The following is a 20,195-nucleotide window of genomic DNA, read 5'->3' on the forward strand; positions in this document are numbered from 1 at the left end:
ACAAGTCTACAACACTTGAAAACCTTCATTTTTTACTGTTTGAAAGATGGTTACCATTCAGCCTAACAATTTTGTTTCAATAACTGACAAGCAGTTACTTTGGTAATACGGCTATTACCTAATTACTGTTTTCCTGTTAATTCAGCATGCTCTGTTGTCAATTGATTAAATACTGACTTTGATCAATCTGGCCACTAGGTGTCCTCTGGAACCAAGACTTCAAACTGTTAGTTGAATCATCAGTAGTTATTGCATGTATTCACAGCATATACTTAGGTACAGATTTTAAATATTTTTTATTATACAGATATTTGTTCAATATGTATTCATATTTACATATACATATTTGTGCAAACACATTGTCTTTAGTGTGGCACATGTGGTGACCCTAGTCCATGAAAAGCACATAATACACAAGCAAAATGTATGTGTGTATAAAAGAGGATTTCTTAGTGTGCCTTATACACTCTGAACAACACATTTGTTACAAAACATTTTTTTTACAAAAACACATTCTAAAGTGTACAAAAAATAAGCATATTGAAATTTTTGACTAGATACTTGGATTAATACACTGAAAACAGCATTATAACCAATCCCAAACATCAACATGCAAAATATGTGGCAGGTGTAATAGGAAAAGTAATAAACGTCGAAAATATAAGAAACATATTCTTTACACAGTTAATAATCTTGTCAACACATTTTAAATGATGCAACAGTTAAACTTGCTAGTGTGCTGGTATGCTATACAGAATTCCTTTAGCATGCTGTGCTGGTGTTGGTATCTGTTGTGTTGGCAAGTACTGTGCAGTGTGGCTGGGTTGGTTTTCTAACCCTGACCCAATCAAATGTAAACAAACATGTCTTTTTCACTGGGATTTGTTCATTTCAAAATAATTATGGTCATCTTAAAAACTCTTTCCAAGTCATTCACTTACACTCCAGTACATTGATATGGTACCCACGTAAACCGAAAATACATTTGTATTTTGTTTTCATAAAATAAATACTTCTACTTTTTTGTAATAGTGCAATATCATATTTGTAAGTGATTGGAGCCCCTCTTGCAGTGAGACTAGGTGGGCTGGTCTATGTCTAGAATGAGACAGTGAGACAGTCTCAAAAATTGTTGTGTACATAGACACAACAGGTGCCATAATAACCACAGGTGGACTGAGGGGGAGGGAGTGGGGGGTTATGGATGAGAGGAACAGTATTGTGTAAAGAACAGATCTAGAGATACACGTGGACACACTGCAATGGTGCTGGCAGTCCATACAGGAGCTCAGGTTTGCTTCAATTCCACTCAGACTTCAAATTCAATTCCAAATCCCAAAACAATTTTCTATCAATATTTTCTTTCAAGTTTGTCATTTTGTAGTTATAAAAAAAAAAAAAAGGAACTAAACTCAAACCCTGGTCCTTCCTCCTGATTGGTTGAGCCTAAACCAGGTCCTTCATCTTGATTGGCTGAGTCCAACCCTGGTTAGCAACAGGACCTTTTCTTGGGACTGTTCACCAGGATGACCGTCTTCTCTTTCTGTCTGTCCTCCTGCTCCTTCAGGACCCTGCCACAGGAGAGGACACAGGATGGGGCAGGTCTATTTACAGAGTATGACTCTAGTATGTCATCGGGTCTGAAACGAGGGCGAGGCCGTTTGCTGGTCCAGAGCTAGACAGGGTCTCACCTGGCCAAATGCACCATGGAGTCCACCACATTGTGTCCAGAGCAGGCGCTGCACTCGTAGAAAATCAGTTGGTGGTCCTGTCAATCATCACACAGCACCCGCCCCATCATCACCGGAGAAGATAAAGCAAGAAGCACAAAAGTCAACATAACATCGTAATACGGGTACGGCACACATCACGTGTTCAGCTCTTCTTGAAGCCTGTTCTCCACAGCAGACACACACAGACCTTGGCTAGTTTCTTTCCTACTCTGCCCTGGACCTCTCTTTCACTCTCTTTGTCTGTCTTGTTGCCCAGCAGCATGATGGGAATGTCCTCACCAGCTCCTTCCTGCGCGGGGAGGGAGGGGAACAAAACAGGGAGAACCAAGGGACAGGAAGAAGGAGAGACAGACAGAGAGGAGTTGAGCTATATCCTCGTTGATGCTTTGAGTTCCCCTTCCCAAACTAAATGAATATTCAAATGTTGCTATGCCTGGTGTATCACCTGTACACTGGTCAGCCACTGCCTGACAGCGGTGAAGCTTTGCTCAGATGTGATGTCATACATAACAACCACTCCATCTGCCTTCCGGAAGAACTGCTTAGTAATGCTTCGGTACCTGCAGAGGAGGAGGAAGAGTAGGAGGGGGGAGGGGGAGTAGGAGGGGGGAGGGGGAGAAGGCCACAGACATGAAGGAGCAGGAACACAATGGAAGGGAGGGGTAGAAGGAAGAGGAAACCACACATGCACGCCATAGTGAAGTATCATCTTACTTACTAGTAACACAATACTTTAAAACCCATTTCTTTCCTGTTTGCTAGCATCAAAATAGGTCCCGACCCTTCAACCCTTCAGTTACAGTGGCTGGAGTTTCCACACTCATGTGGCCTGTCCCAGCAGGGGGGGGGGGGGGGGCTAGGGCTTGGTGCAGAGGAGTCGGTCAGGTAAAGAGGTGTGTTGTGACCGATTTCTCCCTCCACTTTCTCCTCTAGTTGATCCTCACCTCTCCTGTCCTGCTGTGTCCCACATCTGCAGCGCCACCTGGCTGCTGTCCACGGTAATGGTCTTTACACTGTAGTCTATACCTGGAGGGAGTGAAGGCAATCAGCAAAATGTATGTTTACAGTACATTTAACACACAGCTACAGTAACATATTCTACAAGACAGACTCTGTTCACTGTTGATGATATCAAAGTCACAAAAGGGTCGACAGGATATCAAATGTTGTACTGCAGAACTCATGAACACCTTGAGAGAATAAGTGGTCAAATTGGAAGATGAAAGGATGGTTCATCTATATAGACATGACTACAAAAAAAAAGATGAATTTCCAAAGGCAGAGATGGACTCGTTTCTTTCCATCGTCATCGGTGTCTAGACCCTGCACCAGTCTGAACGCATCTTTGAAACATCAACGATGCGCATTGAAGTAGCAGGCATTCTAATATACGTCACAGGTAACATAGAAAACGGTGCTACCCGGCCAACACAGGCCCACTACTCCTCAGCATGAAAGCCCCTGGAGCTGTGATGTGTGGGCCACATATGAGCCGAGCCGGGTGTATATTGTGTATCACTACCACCCATGCAGTCCAAGAATGTCTAGCCGCCGCGGCCGCCACCCCTGCCTAAGATCAGCTGTAATCAGCTTTTCACACTGCTGAGTGTGAAGCTTAGCTGGGAGAGGTTGGGAGGAGGGCCACAGGGCTGTGCCTGGTGTTGTTTGCGTGTCTGCGCGCGTGTGGTTGGATATGTGCAAGTGTGTGTGTGTGTGTGTGTGTACTGACCCACGGTGGCAGCGGTGCCTGGGTAGAATAAGTCATCACAAAAGCGTCTGAGGAGGGAGGTCTTCCCAACGCTCGAGTTGCCCACCAGGACCACCTTAAAGAGCCGGTCAGGGGGCAAGCACGCACCCTCCTCCTGGAGAGAGAAACAGAGAGAGAGCGAGAGAGAGAGACAGTGACAACGAGCATGCGAGACAATTGGAGCAATGAAAGCCGTGCCCAGAAACCCCACAATGTCTTAATTTGAAGTAGATCAGCATGATCTTAGAACCAGGGTCTGCTAAGTTACTTAGGGAAATCAAACGAATCCTTTAGCCCTTGGGGAGATAAGCCTCCAGTTCTCGGTGAGGGCAGTCGCAAGGTCACAAGCACCCTGAACTCTCCCTCTCCGAGTGAGAAAGTCAACAGCTGTGACTGACTGTTCCTATCTCTGCTCACCTGGTCTGGTGGAAAAACAGCATGGCCAAATGAACTCTGTCCTGTAAAGCACAGGCAAGCTGGGCTGCCAGGCTAGACACATGGACAGATCATCAGCTCATCTCTTATGAAACATGATCCCATCTGAGAACCACTGTGGCCCCGACTTCGTACAGCCGATGCCTGCATGTGTGAGTCTGTGACTCGCATGTGTGCAAGGCTTTCTGTGTGTACTGAATGGCCCCGAGTCAAGTCAACGTGTCTGCGTGTAATGAATCCAATGGCGCATGCTTACATTCTGAACCGTTTCCTTGCCAACGGGCTGACCTCGGGGCGAAGTGGGCGCCGCCCTCTCTCCCCTGCCCTCCTCCTTCCCATGCCACTGCTGCTCGTCCTGGGAGGCGGGTCCAACAATGGTCATCTCCAGATCTGTCTCCTCCTCTTCCTCCTCCTCCTCCTCCTCCTCTGCCTCCACCCCCTCCTCCTCCTCCTCCTCTCTCCAGTCTCGGAGCTCGGCGTGATAGTCCTCCTGCAGGAGATAGGGGAGGTGGTCCTCCTCGATGGAGATGATCCTCTGGAGATGACGTCGCTGGGGGGGCTGGGGGGCCCCCCGGCCCCCGCACACCTCCTCCTCCAGGCTGCAGCCATTCACCCCCGCCATGCTCTTCTTCTTGTGCGAGGCCACCTCCCCTTCATCTTCACTGGGGGGACGGAGGGGGGACAGAGGTATTAGCTACATCTTCTCTCGCAGCAACATCTGACACGAAGTAACAAAGTATGCAACTGATGGAGAGATCTGATTGGTCGGGGTCGCTCCACTCTGTGAAACTAGACTTGAAAGCATGTTTGTCATTTTCTAAGAAGCTCCATCATCTCCATTAAAACGACTCAGCTAAAAGGATGCTTTTAAAGCAGTATTTAAGAATAGACTGCAGGTTGGTTAGATCTTTCCATGGCTGCGCTAGACCAGACTAATGTCATTAGCCAGTGTACCTTCTGAAGGCCTCACTGTCTGTGTGTTTCACAGTACTGGATCCAGACCTCTGCTTCCATCCTGGCTTTTTAATGTTCATGGGCTTTGAGGAAAAAAGACAAACACAATTAATGACCAGTCAGGTTCAGTAAGTTGCACTTTCAGGATTTCTGAGAAGGGTTTCAGACTCCAGACTCAGGGGCTCAAGGATGTCATAAATATCACAAATTGAAAAAGCAAAACTGCATTAGGGTCACATTAACTACCATGTCAAAGAATAGCAATACCTATAGGAAACAACATTGCAGTCACATAGCAACTGCTACGTTGTGACAGTCCACTTCATAATGGTTTCGAAGTTCAAGTGAAATTCACTCTGCTGGAAAGTGTTTACATTAAATGTTAACATTCCTTTGTGCAGTGCACAAGTATTTTACCTGTTGGAAGATGTCTCGCTCGTCTCGTAAATGCTTGTTCATCTCTCTGAATACAAAAACAGAAATACAAGGATTTATTAAAAGCTAAATCTTGGACCATGGATAAATAACTGTTTTTTTTCTATGAAGAGTTGTGAGCATTTGACTCTCAGTTACTGCAACAGTATGTAAACTGCAAATGTATGTCCTTGGTCTAAATACGTGTGTTGTTTGCAGCCACGCTCTGCTCTAGATGACAACGCCCTTGTTGTGACAAACACGGAGCAGAACCATCTTCTTTTAAACACACAAACCACTCGAAATGACGTCAAGCATATTATGGAGAATTGCTGCAGCTTGCTGGGAGTCTAAAAGCAGTACAGTCAGTGGGGCTCAGTCTGACTCTGAGACACTATGAGTTACATGGGCTTTTTGCATCCACTACTTGACTAACCTGTAGCAATGATAAAGCGTACTTACCTCAGGAGGTCCAGCTGTTTCAGCAGGCTGGATCTCTCTCTCTGCAGTCCCTCAGTCACCCGGTACATCTCCCTGAGGTGAACGACATCATACATTCATAGAATAAACACTAGTTTTACAGTACTTTACCAGATATACTGTGTACTGGAATAAAGGCCTTGGTTTCTGGTGGTGCCATGAAGTGGTTGAGAAGCGTACATCTCCCTGTCGTCATGCAGACGAGAGGCCTGCTCCTGCAGGAGGTCCAGCTGCTGTTGGGCCACCTCCAGCTCCTGGCTGGTGTGCTCCAGGTCCCTGGCCAGATCCTCGTTGGTCTGCTTCAACATCACGTTCTCCACCCTGGTCACGTGCTGCTCGCTGTGCAGATCCTGGCACTGGTGCTCCAGCTGAGACAAGGACCAGGAGAACGTCAAGACGAGGTCGTGATATGGTCATGGGGTAGTCCAGGCATGGCCAATGAAGACGGGTTTGAGTCAAATGGGAGAAAGATTTGCCTGGAAATGTTCATTTCCACCAGAAAGCTTAAGATTTATCCCCACTCCCAACACAATTTTGAATGGGAACGAATTGTCGGTCCTCACTAGGATGGAAAAACGAACTTGTGTGTGTGTGAGAGTGAGTACATGTGTATGTCTGCTTAAGTGTACAGTATGTGTGAATGCAATCAACAGTTTTGAAAGGAGAGAGCAGAACGGCAGAGCTGTGAGACAAAGCCAGAGCAGGAGCAGTACGCAGATTTACCTCCAAGTAATTCGTTTTAAAAGTCTGAGAGCAGTTTTGCCCAGATTGAGGTGTTACAGTGCCAATTAACAGTTGTTTGTAGATATTAAGGCACACGCTGCATTGTGCTGTTAGAGCTGATTGAAATCTGGAAACAATCAGCGTTTGGACAACACTTCAGTGTTACTCATGACTGTGGTGTAAGCCGCTGGGGGCGATAAGTGTGCCGTAAAAAGAAGCGATGTCTGTAGGGCTAAGGATCAACAGTGTTACCGTCACCCAAACAACCCTCCTTATCTCCTGACTCCTTGAACACTTGCTTAGATCTGAAAGATGGATATGTGGGAGCAAAGCTATTGTCTTTTTGTTGTTGTATTCTTTTCACTTGGAAGTTAGGACAGGGGGTTGGGCTTTGGCAGGGCCTGCTGCCTGGTGGTTTCACTCTTTCTCCATTACCCTCTACCCCTATGTCTCTCGTTCACCCTCTCTCACCCTCCTCTCCTTCTGGAAGAGCTGCTCCAGCTCCCGTTCCTTACTGGTCAGCTGGCCTTCCAGGTCCTGACTGTACGTCAGGAACCTCTCAGAGTCCTGCAGCACACAGAGAGAGAGAGAGAGAGAGAGAGAGAGAGAGAGAGACAGAGACAGAGAGAGAGAGAGGTAGAGTGAGAGGGAGGGAGAAGGAGCGTTCAGTGTGACTCAGGAAGACGGGCTGAGGACAAGCCCAGGCCGGGCCTCCTTCCAGCCAGACGGTACCTGCGTCAGGATCCGCTCCTTCTCAGTCTTGATCTGCTGCTCCATCTCCTCATACAGTCGCTGGATCTCGTCATCGTGCGTGGCTGCTTTCCTGTTTCAGAGGGAAGATCAGCGCAGCGCTGTCAGCCTGTTTTTCAGCAGGTATGCACGTAAACGTGTGCTGCAGCCAAGCACATGTGGAGTATGAGCAGAGCCTGCTGATCCTCAACACTACCCTGCATCAGACACGTCGCACTTTAGCTGTACTTTATGGAGACCTGATGGGTCTTCTTAGTCTGTTCTGTGCTATGAAGCTTCCATTGTAAAATAATCCACACTCAAATGTTTTACCTCACCAGAGCCACAGACCAATTCTTGAGCAGCTACATTGAGTTAATTCCCCATATTTGGGGATTTCTAGATTAAAAAACATTCCAATGAGGATAAGTGATTTTAATTGTCTACAGAAATTCCCGTCAAAACAAAGCATGAACATTTCCCTAACATGTTAGGGGACATTGTGTGCTTTGAAAGAAAAAAACTGTGGAGCTGGGTGGTTGGGTAACGTGTCCATAAAAATGTGCGCTGGGCCCATACTGTAAAACGTAAACACTGTTCCCAATAAAACACTAGTTTTCAATGTATGGAACTCTGATCTTGTCGAGAGGAAAATCGAGTGTGGAAAAAGATATGACTGAAATGAAATTCTATTGACAGTAATGTTACGGTGAAATAAAAGAGGCAAGTTTGCATGAACAATTGAACTTTGACGACAGTGTGCTCAGAGTTCTACCTCTTGAGGGCGGTCTCCATCTCCCTCTTCTCCTGGTTAACCTCCTTGATCTGGAAGGTGACCCGGGCAAGGAATTCTTCAAAGTTGGAGAGGAGATGCGGCTCATCTCTCCTCAGCTGAGCCCACAGGCTCCGCACCTCACCAGGTCTAAGGAGGCAAGAGAAGGAGAGGAGGAAGAGACAGGAGGACAGGACGAGTGGAAGTGACAGAAGAGAAGCAGGAGAGGAGACGGGGAGAATAGAAGGAGATGGGGAAGATGACACATGAGGAAGAAGGGAGGACAGGAGGAGGACAAGAGACAGGAAGAGGAGAGGAGACAGGAAGGGAGCAAATGAGGCGATGTTGAGATCCAGGCTTCATATGAGACAGGAGGAGATACGAGGGGAGAGCTCAGTTTAATATCAGCATGGCCAAGGTCTAAATATGAAAAAATGTCCAACCCCCCTTTTCATTTGGTACATAAAATGTCAAGGACAAGTTTATTAGACACAACTAAAGTAATGTATAAAGCCAGAAAGGACTACATTCACATTCAAGAGCCACAATCACTGTGCTTGTTCTTAGGTTCCTAAATCCTAAAGCTAAATCCACATGTGGTCAAGATGTTCTTGCCATTCATAATATGATTTCCTGTTATTAAAATACTGACGCACTGGCTGACAACCACTGCCAAAGAATTTACGTCACTGCACACAGGTGCCTGAATCTCTGAACCTAACATTTGACAGGAGTCACGATGCACGTTCATGTGGAGAAAACCTTTGACAGGTGAATGATGTATAGCTGTATTAAGCCCGAAAGGTTGTTGCACAAAGTGATGTGATCTAAATTGTCTGCATTCCTGTGTATTTGTGGACTGGGCTTGTCAGAGAGTCAATAGGATGTGCTTCTTAGTCTGACGTTTGTCTACACCACTGTTGACCTTTAGTGAGCAGTCGTGTTTGCTAAAGGTGAGTCTAATCAAGCATTGGAAAAGGCCCAGCTCTGACTCTGCTGAGCCCAGAGTTTAGAAGGCCAGACCAGAGACAGCAGGCCTGCACACCAGACAGAGCACCACAGACACAATGTCAGCTGAACCGTGACACAACATGAAAATGCAGCGTCAACAACATAGATGCAGGTTTCTTTCTAATCATCTTTGCTTCATGCTATCTCCCGTGCACCTTCACAGCTAGGAAGCTGAGCTCTTTCTCTTTGACCACAAAGCTGCCCACACTCGTGACACAGAATTGAACACTGTCATCAAATTTGAGTTGGTTTGTTCAGCTGACTTCCACACAGCTCCACACTAAGACAACAACAGCAGAGGAGATTGGGGGACTTAGCTGAAGGAGGGACATCAGATTATAAGTAAACAGCTCAGGTTTCCACACACCTAAGGCAATTACAGATATCCAGATAAGGACAAGGATAGAGGTGTGTTTAATTGGCCTAACAGCTGATACTGTAATTATGGGGGCTGACCCACTGGTTTCCTCGCAGTGGCAAGACAAAGGAAGTGCATTTCAGTACAGGACTGTACAGTATTTTCATATGGGAATTAACACGCTTTCACCCACTCCTCAAAGACATTGCTGGCTCCAAGGCTGTCCATCAGCATGCAGAAGTGCTTCTCCTCATCATCCTCACTCCCAGCCAGCTGTTCCTCCCACTGGCTCTGGTACAGGGTCTCCGCCGCTGTCTCACAGGGGCTGGCCTCCCCCGTCCGGTCTCCCACTGACAGTCTCTGTCCAAATATGAACTCACCTGGAGAAAAACAGGAAGACCCGAGACAGGTTCCGCTAAACATTTTTGAGATGTTGAGGTAAATGCTAGCTGGATTCAGAGAACTCGAGTCGTTTAGAACCTACTGAAGCCAGAGGAGAACTCGTCCAGAGTAAGGTATCCGTTGCCGTCCAAGTCCAGAGTGTCAAACACATTCTCCAGCTCGTCTGCGCTCAGCGGCAGCTCTCCGTGGAGCCTCTGAACAGAGAGGAACACAGGTGGCATTGACACGATCATGCCGGCTGAAAGACTTTTAGGATAGGTCAACTGTGAAAAACCCTTGGAATACACAATGATGCTGCACGACTGACACTGTATCAATACAGTTAGCTATATTACAATGATGTCAAAAACTATAATGTTCCCCAATCCATCTCTTCAACATCCAACACAAGCAGAATCCACATCAAATGTGTTGTCCCTATTTCAATTCATATTTAGAAGCAGGTTTACTTATATGCTTTGTGCACTATCTGAACAGGGCTTTGGAACTAAGAGTAGTATGAAATGTGTGTGGTGTGTGTTTAGTGCACTGTAGCTCAGTGGCCGTTCCAGACACTCATAAAGTACTTTGGTGTTCTGATACTACAAGATGGGTAAACAAGAGACAGCCAGTGTTTTACTGCTTGTTAAAGCTGTTATCAGTCTGGAGCACAGGCCTTGGGTCAGCAGTTGCATGGTTCATGGTGTGGTCATGGTGTGAAACGGTTGACAAGTTGGCATCAGCAGAAAAACATCTTATCTATCAGTTAAGCATTTTTGGCGATGCTTGAGTGGCTAAAATAACAAAAAGGACATCCACAGTTCCCGAACACTAAAATACCAACTGTTTCGCCCATCGCAATTCTACCCGAAAATGACCAAGAAATAGCTTTCGGTAATGTGATCCTATAATAAGGACAGATTATTACATAATGGCATGTGCTTGAAAAAAAAGTCAGCAACATTATCTAGCCAATACATGTCCCCCTACTACCATACAAGAGACCCTATCTGAGAATGATACTGAGCAAAGCTATGCTTATTTCAATACTTTTACTGCCTAAAAAAAAAAACTGGATATCCAGCGGGCTGCATCCCTAATCTCCAAATAATTTCCATAACCATGGAATGGATCAAAGAGGTGTTCCTATTGAGCAGCCCTCCTAAGTGCGTGGGCCCGTGAGGGCTTCATCAAAGAGCATCCACAACAGATGGCCTTCTGACGGAGACGAAACAAATCTACACAATAATGCTGCTGGAGAAGGTGTAGAACAAAGCTTCCGCCTGTCTTTCTGCTCCCGTTTACGTACTCCTCTCCCCTCTCGCCTCCTCTCCACACCCCTCCTTCATGCTCTCCTCCAGGATAGGTGGAGCTGTGACCCTATGAGCACCTCTCTGAAGAGCACATGCAGTCCCCGGTCCCAGGAATCATGTGAAAGGGCCAGGTGGTTGCCCTCAAGTATTACTAGAGAGGCCTACGGGTTATGGCTGATATTAGGACACTGACCCAGATACTGACTGTCCTCATTGTCTGTAAGCTAAGGAGAGGGACTTGCATCATTCATATGTTCTATAAAAAGCCAATGCTGACCTTTATGGGATGAAAATCAGTGACCAATCAACAATTATTTTCGTATCCTTTCCTTTGTTCCGTTTCCTTTGTTCCCCCAGTATATTGCATCTGTTTCGGTAGCAAAACTCTCCAAACTTAATAGATTGAATATTTTCTTACCTGCATGTCTCTGCGCGTGATGAAGCCCTTGTCCTCGATGTCACAGATCTGGAAGAACTCATGAGTCTTCTCCTGGATGGTGCTGCCCGCATTTTCCTCACCTCCATCACCTGAGCCCCCCCAGAGAGACCCTTTATTGGCCCCCTCAGGGGGGTCCTTCCTGGGTCTAACACTCCTGGATCCTGGGGTTAAAGACGCTGTATAGATACTGGTGGAAGCTGCCATTAGGGTGTGTGTGCCGCCTGTTCGCTTTTCTGTCTGTCCGTCTGTCTGTCTGTCTGTCTGTCCGTCTGTCTGCGTGTCGGCCTCTGTCTACCCGTCTGCCTGCCTGTCACTGTATATCTGTCTCTCTCTCTCTCTGTGCCTCCAGGTCTGATGCTCTGCTCGTTACTGTGTATGTGTGTCTGTCTGGATGGCCCAGTCTCCTCCTCCTCCTCTTCACATGTGTGTGAGTGGGCTGGGGACGAGCAGGCAGAAGGGACCCAGACCCAGGACTCTCTCACTCAGCTCCAGCCTCTGGCACATCACAGGGCTCTCAGCGATGTCATCGCTCGTCATCTCTTAGCAACCGCCTCTCTTTAATTAGTGAATAATGCCTAGGAGAAGAAACAGGGAGGCCGATAGGCAACAGGGCCAAGTGAATGTAGAACCATCATACATGCAGCATGTGCCTTGTTGTTAGTTGATGAAGTCATTTTTTATCTTGAAATCGTACTAATAACAGACTTTTCGTTTTTTTCCATAGTTTCACGCATAATCTGAGAATCTTGAATTCAGAATGGTATTGAAAAGGCGAGGAAATTCAAAAAGCACCTCGAAGAACAAGGGAAAGCGAACAAAGAAGGATCCATTGTTGAAAGAGTATAGGGAGTGTCACTACACAGGCTGGATTAGACTGCATGTAGTCGTCTAGTCTACAGATAGAAACTCCCCAATAGTAAACACACTCACAACAGATGGTCAATGTTCAATTGCCACTTCAATTGGACTAGGCTCAAGTTATGCCTACATTAGGGTTAGGCATTTGAGGTGATTCGTCTTTTGAATGAGGTGGTCAGAAAGGAGACTTCACGATGCCAATTAAGTCTTTGTCCACTATTTTTAAGTTAATCTACCTATCTGTTTGGGTGGGTGAAGTCTGTATTTAGCGAAAGACTGAAGTCATGGTGGGTTAAATAGGCTAAAACCGAAGTTATAAAGTAAAAACTACAGAGCGCACTAGTGTGGATGACTGCCTTCAGCGTCTGTCCCCTCAATCGACTAGCCTAGCCCCCAGACTGAGTCACCGCAGGAAGACGGCAGACAGAATTCACCCACACGAACAAACACTCACGCTGCCATATGCACGGATGCAAAAGCACTCAAACAGCCACATGTGAAAAAAGTGAAACCACCACAAACCACCGCGAAAGCACCCCGCCCCTTTTAAAGCAGAACAATTAGGTCAAGATAAAGTTGATGTGAGTAACACATAGCCTAGCATGACACATTGACTAACATCCCAACACAACCACCAAGGGAAAAAATGAATTGGCAGGGGTAAGCCAGTGCTTCTTAGCAGTGCCAGCATAAAGAGTCGCACAGTGGGTACACCAGTTAATATTCTAGGTCCAGGGAAACGGTGTAGGCTAGAGGGAGATACTACAAACCCCAAACTCCAACTTGTCAGCATCCCTGGGTCATTTAAATGGCCAGTTTAGGGAAATCGGCTATGGCCTGTAGGCATACTGTTTTGAATACTGCATCTTATCTGTTAGGGCAAGACTATTTAGGATGTTACACCGGTCTAGACCACACAAGACAAAGGCCATAATGTATCAAACTACTTTTTAAACATGTAACCTAGTTCAGAAACTAGAATTTGCTTTCTCTGTTTAAAAGCCTAGTGTTTATTTTTTCAGACTGACCCTACCCTGACTTAAAAACTGAACAAACCCGTTTAGAGAGTGTTAGTCTGGCAAGGCATTCTGTAAGAAGCACAAGGCTTCTAAGTCAGAACAGAAAAAAATGTAAGGTGTGCTGTATCTCATAGTCTGATGGTTAGTAGTGGGGCACCTCACCCAGCTACCATATCTTCATAACACGGCCAAGGCTAAATGAACTGTCTAAATGAACTAAATGAAGGAGCTCTTTTCAATCACCAAAAGTGCAACATATCTATACATCATAATGTTCAAAGTCTAACTAGAGGTATTTCAGGTCTAGCCTGTCCAGCTGCCAACAACAAATATTCCTTCCTGCTTACAAAGCCGAAAGGTATTATTTGAAGGGTAAGCTGTGAGAGAACAGTGTTTGGGGAGGGGGTGGTGGGGGGGGGGGGCGGGGGCGGGGGGACATTTGAACGATTCTTCAGTTATACTTGCAAAACCTCACACTCAAAAGTTCAGTTAAAGGTACACGTGTAGCAACAACCATACTTCCTCATCACAGGAAGTGACTTTAACTTCCTAAAAATAAATAGTGCTAGTGCCTAGTGCTAGCTATCAGATCCGTTACTTTCAGACATCAGACAACATAGTTACACACCTGTGGCTAAATAAAACTACAAAAAACACTAATCTGACTATAGGATGTGGCGTCTCTTTTATTTGTGTGATAAAAGTAGCTAACTAGGAGCTACAGTACACAACTACTGATCTACAGCAGGCCTATGTTTTACTAGCCTAACAATATTGTTCGCGGAAAAGCAGTGACATAAACCAGAACTTTGATTGAGAGCGAAATAAGTAAATTACTTACCATGAAGTATATCAAAGCAGTCAAAAGTAGTATTTAAACGACCTACGGTCGCACTGCTCTTCTCAGTACCGGAATGTGACTGACACTTTTCGCCGGTCATGGGAGGGACTACTATTAAAAAGACTCACATCGTTTGTAGCTAAGCAACCTGCCGTGCTGAAGTGTAGCTGCTCAAAACCAACTAGACTTTACCGGAGCCGAGCCTTGTGTCATGGTAGGCCACGTTCTTGTGGCCACGTAATCCAAATGTTGGGATTAAATAATTTAATCGTGATCTTGACTAAAGATCCTTGTTCTCATTGATTCCAATTCCTTTGCAAGGTTTGCCTCTTTCAGTTTTTGCAAACCTCCCCTAGATGGCAGGCTTAAGCTAGCCTATAACTGAGCAGACTGCAGCCGTTCAATAAAGCACCTGCTGTTGGACCAGCAAGAATTGCCAAAGACACAAATGGAAGTCATGAAGTCACTTCTCCCAGAAGTTAGCAGTCTTTTGAAGGTAACGATGTATGTCCATATACACCGGATCACATTCACGTAAGCCTAGGAACATCTGCATTTTAAGCCTGGCAATAGTTAGTATCTGTTCATTTTGCTGGGCTGTTTTCGGGCAAGTTTAAATGCTGGATGTAAAGATAGTTTCGCTTTGTATTCATGACCTACCAACAGGTGTGTGGATCTGTTACAATGTGACCCGTGCAACAACCCCTCTCTTACATCAGTCACAAAACATTCCCTTGTTTTTGTGTACCAATATTGTTGCAGTCTACCAATGTTTTCACCGTTGATAGATTTGAACCAACCTTACTTATTTTCCTATAATGAAGTCATGATTGGCATGCGTTCATGCAGCAAGGCCTAAAAACCTATCCGTGCTTGGCTGATGGCTGTATGCAGGGTAGGGTGCTGCTGCTATCCACTCTTATCACACAGAGTCTTATTGTGCAAGACAAGCTATTACATGCTCCATTTTCAGCCTGGCTGCAGATACTGGAGTGGAAGTAGAGGTTGCCAGATGACTTTGTGATATGGAAGCAAAGCTGCTACAGTACCCATTACACCCTTGTCACCAATCCATCCCCAAAGCCTGGGCCCCATTAAGATTAGCAGACCCTAAATTGCTGCTAATTGATTAGTCAGGTTGCTAGGCTAAGCTGGCGTGTGTTGGTACAGTACTTACCCATACAGTTCATGTGCATCAGGGGTTTCCACCACCTCCCCGATTTGGATGTGAGCCATATACATGATTGCATGTAAGTACCACTTCTTAAAGGTCTCTCCCCCAAGAACATGTGGTTCCCATTGCTCTCGAAATGAGCACACTGGTCTCTCAGGCTTTCCACTTTCTCATCTCCCTCCCAGAGTTCTGCTCTCTCCGGTGTTCCAGTACGCCAGTAACTACGGTTACAGCAGGGGTTTAGCCGGCCACAGTGACTATTGGAGATGTTGGACACTGTTAACAACCCTACTGTATTTTATAAAAGTGTTTCAAAGGGTTACTATGTTGTGATTAGCAACTTATAGTTGATCAAATTCATGTTGATTTCAACATTCTTAGGAGTTAGTGTGATCTAATGACAAACTGGGACTGAGGAAATCCCGTAAGGGTTCCTTGTTTCAGAAGTGAGTATTACAGCCTCATGCAGGTGATTTTTCAGTTAGTGTGCTGCTTTTAACATCTGCCTGTGTGCCTTAAAATCCTTTAATTTCAGCTCAAACCATAACCTGGGCAAGTAAAAACATTATCTTTTTATATTTTTTTGGCTCACAAGCTCACAAGTCCCTTTAAACATCCCACAGGAGTTTGAGCTCACTTTCAATGGAGGAGAAAAGCCAACGTTGGGGCCTGTACAGCTTCAAGATACATTTTGCATGTAGAAATGTATTGCAGATGTTATTTCAATCATGCCATGGTCCTGTTTTCAGTATAAATATGTTAAGGCTTTGGTAAAACTGAACTAAACTTTACTTTGTGTTTTTTGGCTATCAAACTAAAGCAAAGCAGTGAAACTTTATCTACTCTCTCCAGACAGTAACAATGTCATTTTGGTTCACACTTTTCACAGAATGTGCCCCCTTCACATCAGAATGTATTCAGGACATTGTACAGATCATCTAGTGGTGTTGGAATGTCACACTAAATGTCAGTCTTTTGGCAGTTAGTTCTACAGTGTAATCACTTCAGACTTCTCTTGTAATTTTGCCAAACTTTGTTGGCCTGACTCGATGAATACCATGACTGGTTCTCCACAAATAACTGAACAGATCATCGGTGGCTGCTGTTGCATGATTGGAAAGTTGGATGGTATGAATGTGTGGCTGACATTGGTGCTTGGGGTCATAGTTCAATCCCATTATGCCACTCATAGAATCAGAACCATCTGAACTATCATCTCACCAATCCTGCAGTATTTACAAAGCTATTCTTCTCTCGGCCATTTGGTGTGGAAATGTGACAGTGTTTGAGCAGTGGGGATTACAAGTCACATGTTTTCCTCAGTAAAAGAACATCTGATGTGTCCCTCCTGAACGGGTATGTAGAAATGTGAGTGAATTCATAAACTAGCACTTGTTTTTAAATGGAAAAGCTTGAAATATATTGCCGGCTTAGCTAAGCTACCTGGAAATGTGTTGGTTATTCAGCCGATATTGTATTTAAATTGAACAAATGCCACAAGGTGGCATGTCAATGTAATGTGGCCCGAGTGAACTATAATGATAGTACTGAAAGGTCTTGGAACACACAATACAGGAGGTACAATCTTCCATCTCATCACTTCCTGTCATCTAGTCTCTGTGGACTGCTACTAGCCATCTTTCCATTGCCTCCTCATCTCTTCAAGCTAAGTCAAAGAGGTTGCTATTAAATGGAACTGCATTTAAAGTCTAGGCTCATGTAGAAAATGAAATTCTCTGTCTACTCTCGTCTTTATAGCCATGGCCATAAATAACTGATTGATTTATGAAGCTGAAGGAGAGCCAGGTGAAGTAGTCTCGGTTCGGTCTTGGAGGTCATACCGGTTGAAAATGCTATTTTAATCACACTTGGTCTTGCCTCATTAAGGTTCTGCTTGGTCCAGTTTCTCAGATGGCTGTCTGAAAGTTTCACCTGGGTCAGTGGACTCAGGTCTTTGTAAATCGCTTCTTCAACGGCTCTCTTTTTAAAGCATTTATTTTTTGTTTTTCCTATTTATTACACGACTGCACGAGTCTTTCGTCTTCTTTTCTATCAGAATACAGTGTTTTTTCAGTGTACTATCATGTATAATAACAGTGGCATTTCTGTGATAGACACTCAACACAAAGTTAAGGAGGAAATCATTAACTCTTTCAGTATGTGTCAGCAGTGTCATTGCATTTTATGACTCCTTTTTAATACGTTTTGAAAATGAAACCTGACAAATAAAACGCTTGAGTTGGCTTTTATTAGATACAGTATGTCAACTACCTGACATACTGTCCCTGTAGATATCTTATTGATCCAATCATAATGTATTGTCGTTTCTCAATGGTATTATTGTGTTTGACTACAAAGTGTAATTTCTCTCCTGGTTTCCATGAGTCAGATTTCAATATATCAGTTATTATTTTGGAAGTAATATGTGTAGGGCCATCAGTGAAGTCTACTTGAAGATCATGACCGGCTATAGAGAGATATTGCTCAGGAGAATTATCAGAAAATCTCTAAATGAAAGAATAACGATGAAACCAATCAAACATAGGAGACCTAGTAATTAACTAAAGAGGAACAATTGAAGTCAGATAGCAAGTATCTGCTTGTCTGCACTGTAAAGTGTCACATCAGTGTGTCAAAAAGAAAATTACATTTGATATCTAGAGATTTCTACATCCGTCCGTCTGTCTCAATTATTATTATTAAACATCTTGAACTGATTCAGTTTCTCCCTTGCAGTCAGCACACACCAGGGCCCGACAAGCCTCCTGTCCTGATAGGGTGTGGATGATCACAACTTTCAAAGCTTGTCATTTCTCTTTTACATTTCTCTGGTTAAGGGATGAAAGTAAGAGACTGCATAGAAATTCTGCTTACATCTGAGGGTTTCTGGAAGATTTATTCAGTAACATTTAGCCAAAGTAAATACTTTATAAGATCCCCCACTCTATGGTGTAAAAATGTCCTTAGAACTTAGAGGTGGGGTTCACCTCGCCTCACCACTCCAGTGGGAGAGGAAAGCACTCTGTGTGAGGGGTATTTCCAGACTCCGAGAGCTGGTTTCCCAGAAACAGATTTATCCTAGTCCTAAACTCTAATTCTTCATGTTGATGGAGAATCTCCACTGAAAGGGCCTGTGAGTATCAGACTAGGATTAGCCAGAGTTTGCACGCCCACTGGATTGATCCCATTGTGTCACACGATAGGAGCTCCTGTGGAATCATGGTAATAGAGGTCTCCATGGGTTTGTCTGAATGGTGTCTTCGTCTATTAGACAATGTTGTGTCAGGGTATAGTCCCCAATCAAATTGGAATGTATTTAGTGGAAATGTTTTGAAATGTGGTGTCTTTGAAGACACATGATCACAAAACAAAGAATATTTAAAGAACAAGGTTGTTAAATGGATGTGCATCTACTGAGATGATCACATGTGCTGAATTGTATACAATTACATAGATTGTATGGGGTTATGTATATTCATGTGCTGTAGTGAATGTTTTCCTTTTCTGAAGGAGACAGCCTGCACACACACACAGGGTTTCTTTGGCCATGAGACAAGCTAGCCACGCATAATGTTTGCAGCTAAATCCGTTAGTGAAATATTTACATTTCATTATTTCGACCCCGCAGATGTATACAGAAAAAGAACATGGACTTCGGTAACGATTATTACTCACAGTTACTCCACTAATTGTTTTGTGATTTATCTTGAGAATTGTCAGTTAGACATCATTGACTTTCTTGGCTTTTTCATTTTCATTTTACAAGCTGTACAGCACAACTGTTGCAAAAAGCTGTAGACCTTTTTTTCTTTACTCTTGTAGTGTATCACGTGTGGATTCCACTCCAGTCACAATACATTTAGCATCACCCTCAAACTTAACAGGATAAGAGTGTGGTCAGAACCCCATCTCCCTTCGGGGGGGACGGAAATGTTTTAATTCAGAGGTAGAGCTTCTTCTACAGCCAGCCTTCTACTGATTCTTTCCACTCTGACCCACAGGAACCACCGCTGCCAAAACCCACCAGTTTTCTTTTCTTCCCATGGAGAGAGAGTGTGCAGGCCTCAGAATGGTGCAGCTGAGACAGCATGTGCAGCAGGACTTCACAGCCTCTCAGGCCATGGAGAGGATAGCAGCGTTTGCTCTAGGATGTGTTCCTCCTGCTTGATCTCTGTTCATGCTTGTCTGAAAGTTCTGTAACTGAGTGATGGGTGATGGGCCAGTCGGCACAGATTCACCGTGGGTATGATGTCAGCACCCAGCTACCTGTGTGGTGCTGGGAGAAAAAGGGAGGGACAGAGAGAAACAGGAAAATACCAAGTTGGTGAAAGAGAGAGAGAGAGACAGAGAGAGAGAGAGAGAGAGAGAGAGAGAGAGAGAGAGAGAGAGAGAGAGAGAGAGAGAGAGAGAGAGAGAGAGAGAGAGAGAGAGAGACAGATAGAGAGAGACCACCCACTGATGGCAGGAGCTGAGTGGACACTGCTGTCTGTATGGGTGGCATGCGGTACCTTGAAGAGATGACCTCATCCACAGTCAGACAGCTACAGCCAGGCCATGCCAGGCTAGCACTATGCATCGTGTCTGGTTAGTGCCTGAAAGCCAAGGCCTCAGACTGAAACTTAAAGATCCAGAGAGTTGCTTAACCTCCAAACCTCACCTTATCCAAGGCCAAGAGGTCCGCTTACATGTTGACTGTTTTATTAAATTTGTCTTGGAGAAGTCAACGAACGTTTAAAGACGTGAGACTACATAATTTCCATGATAATTCAGATCTGTCAGACAAGGATACATGGTGGTATTAGCTGTCTCCCTGT

General features: G+C 44.7%; 1 protein-coding gene across 1 annotated transcript; it reads right to left on the reverse strand.

Moving 5' to 3' along the window:
• Window positions 1–277: 277 nt before the first annotated feature.
• On the reverse strand, window positions 278–14,316 carry cracr2aa (calcium release activated channel regulator 2Aa). Its single transcript, XM_047034384.1, has 18 exons — window positions 14,208–14,316; window positions 11,469–12,064; window positions 9,841–9,952; window positions 9,550–9,736; window positions 7,991–8,137; window positions 7,219–7,309; window positions 6,958–7,053; window positions 5,944–6,131; window positions 5,746–5,817; window positions 5,287–5,332; window positions 4,870–4,952; window positions 4,172–4,577; window positions 3,463–3,595; window positions 2,678–2,759; window positions 2,179–2,293; window positions 1,921–2,022; window positions 1,692–1,768; window positions 278–1,571 (listed from the first exon to the last, which is right to left on the reverse strand). Exons 2-18 carry the CDS (start codon window positions 11,691–11,693, stop codon window positions 1,490–1,492), a joined length of 2,244 nt encoding a protein of 747 aa, XP_046890340.1. The 5' UTR covers window positions 11,694–12,064; window positions 14,208–14,316; the 3' UTR covers window positions 278–1,489.
• Between the last annotated feature and the right edge of the window lie 5,879 nt (window positions 14,317–20,195).

Source organism: Hypomesus transpacificus, chromosome 14, assembly GCF_021917145.1.
Source record: "Hypomesus transpacificus isolate Combined female chromosome 14, fHypTra1, whole genome shotgun sequence".
Classification (NCBI taxonomy): Eukaryota; Metazoa; Chordata; class Actinopteri; order Osmeriformes; family Osmeridae; genus Hypomesus; species Hypomesus transpacificus.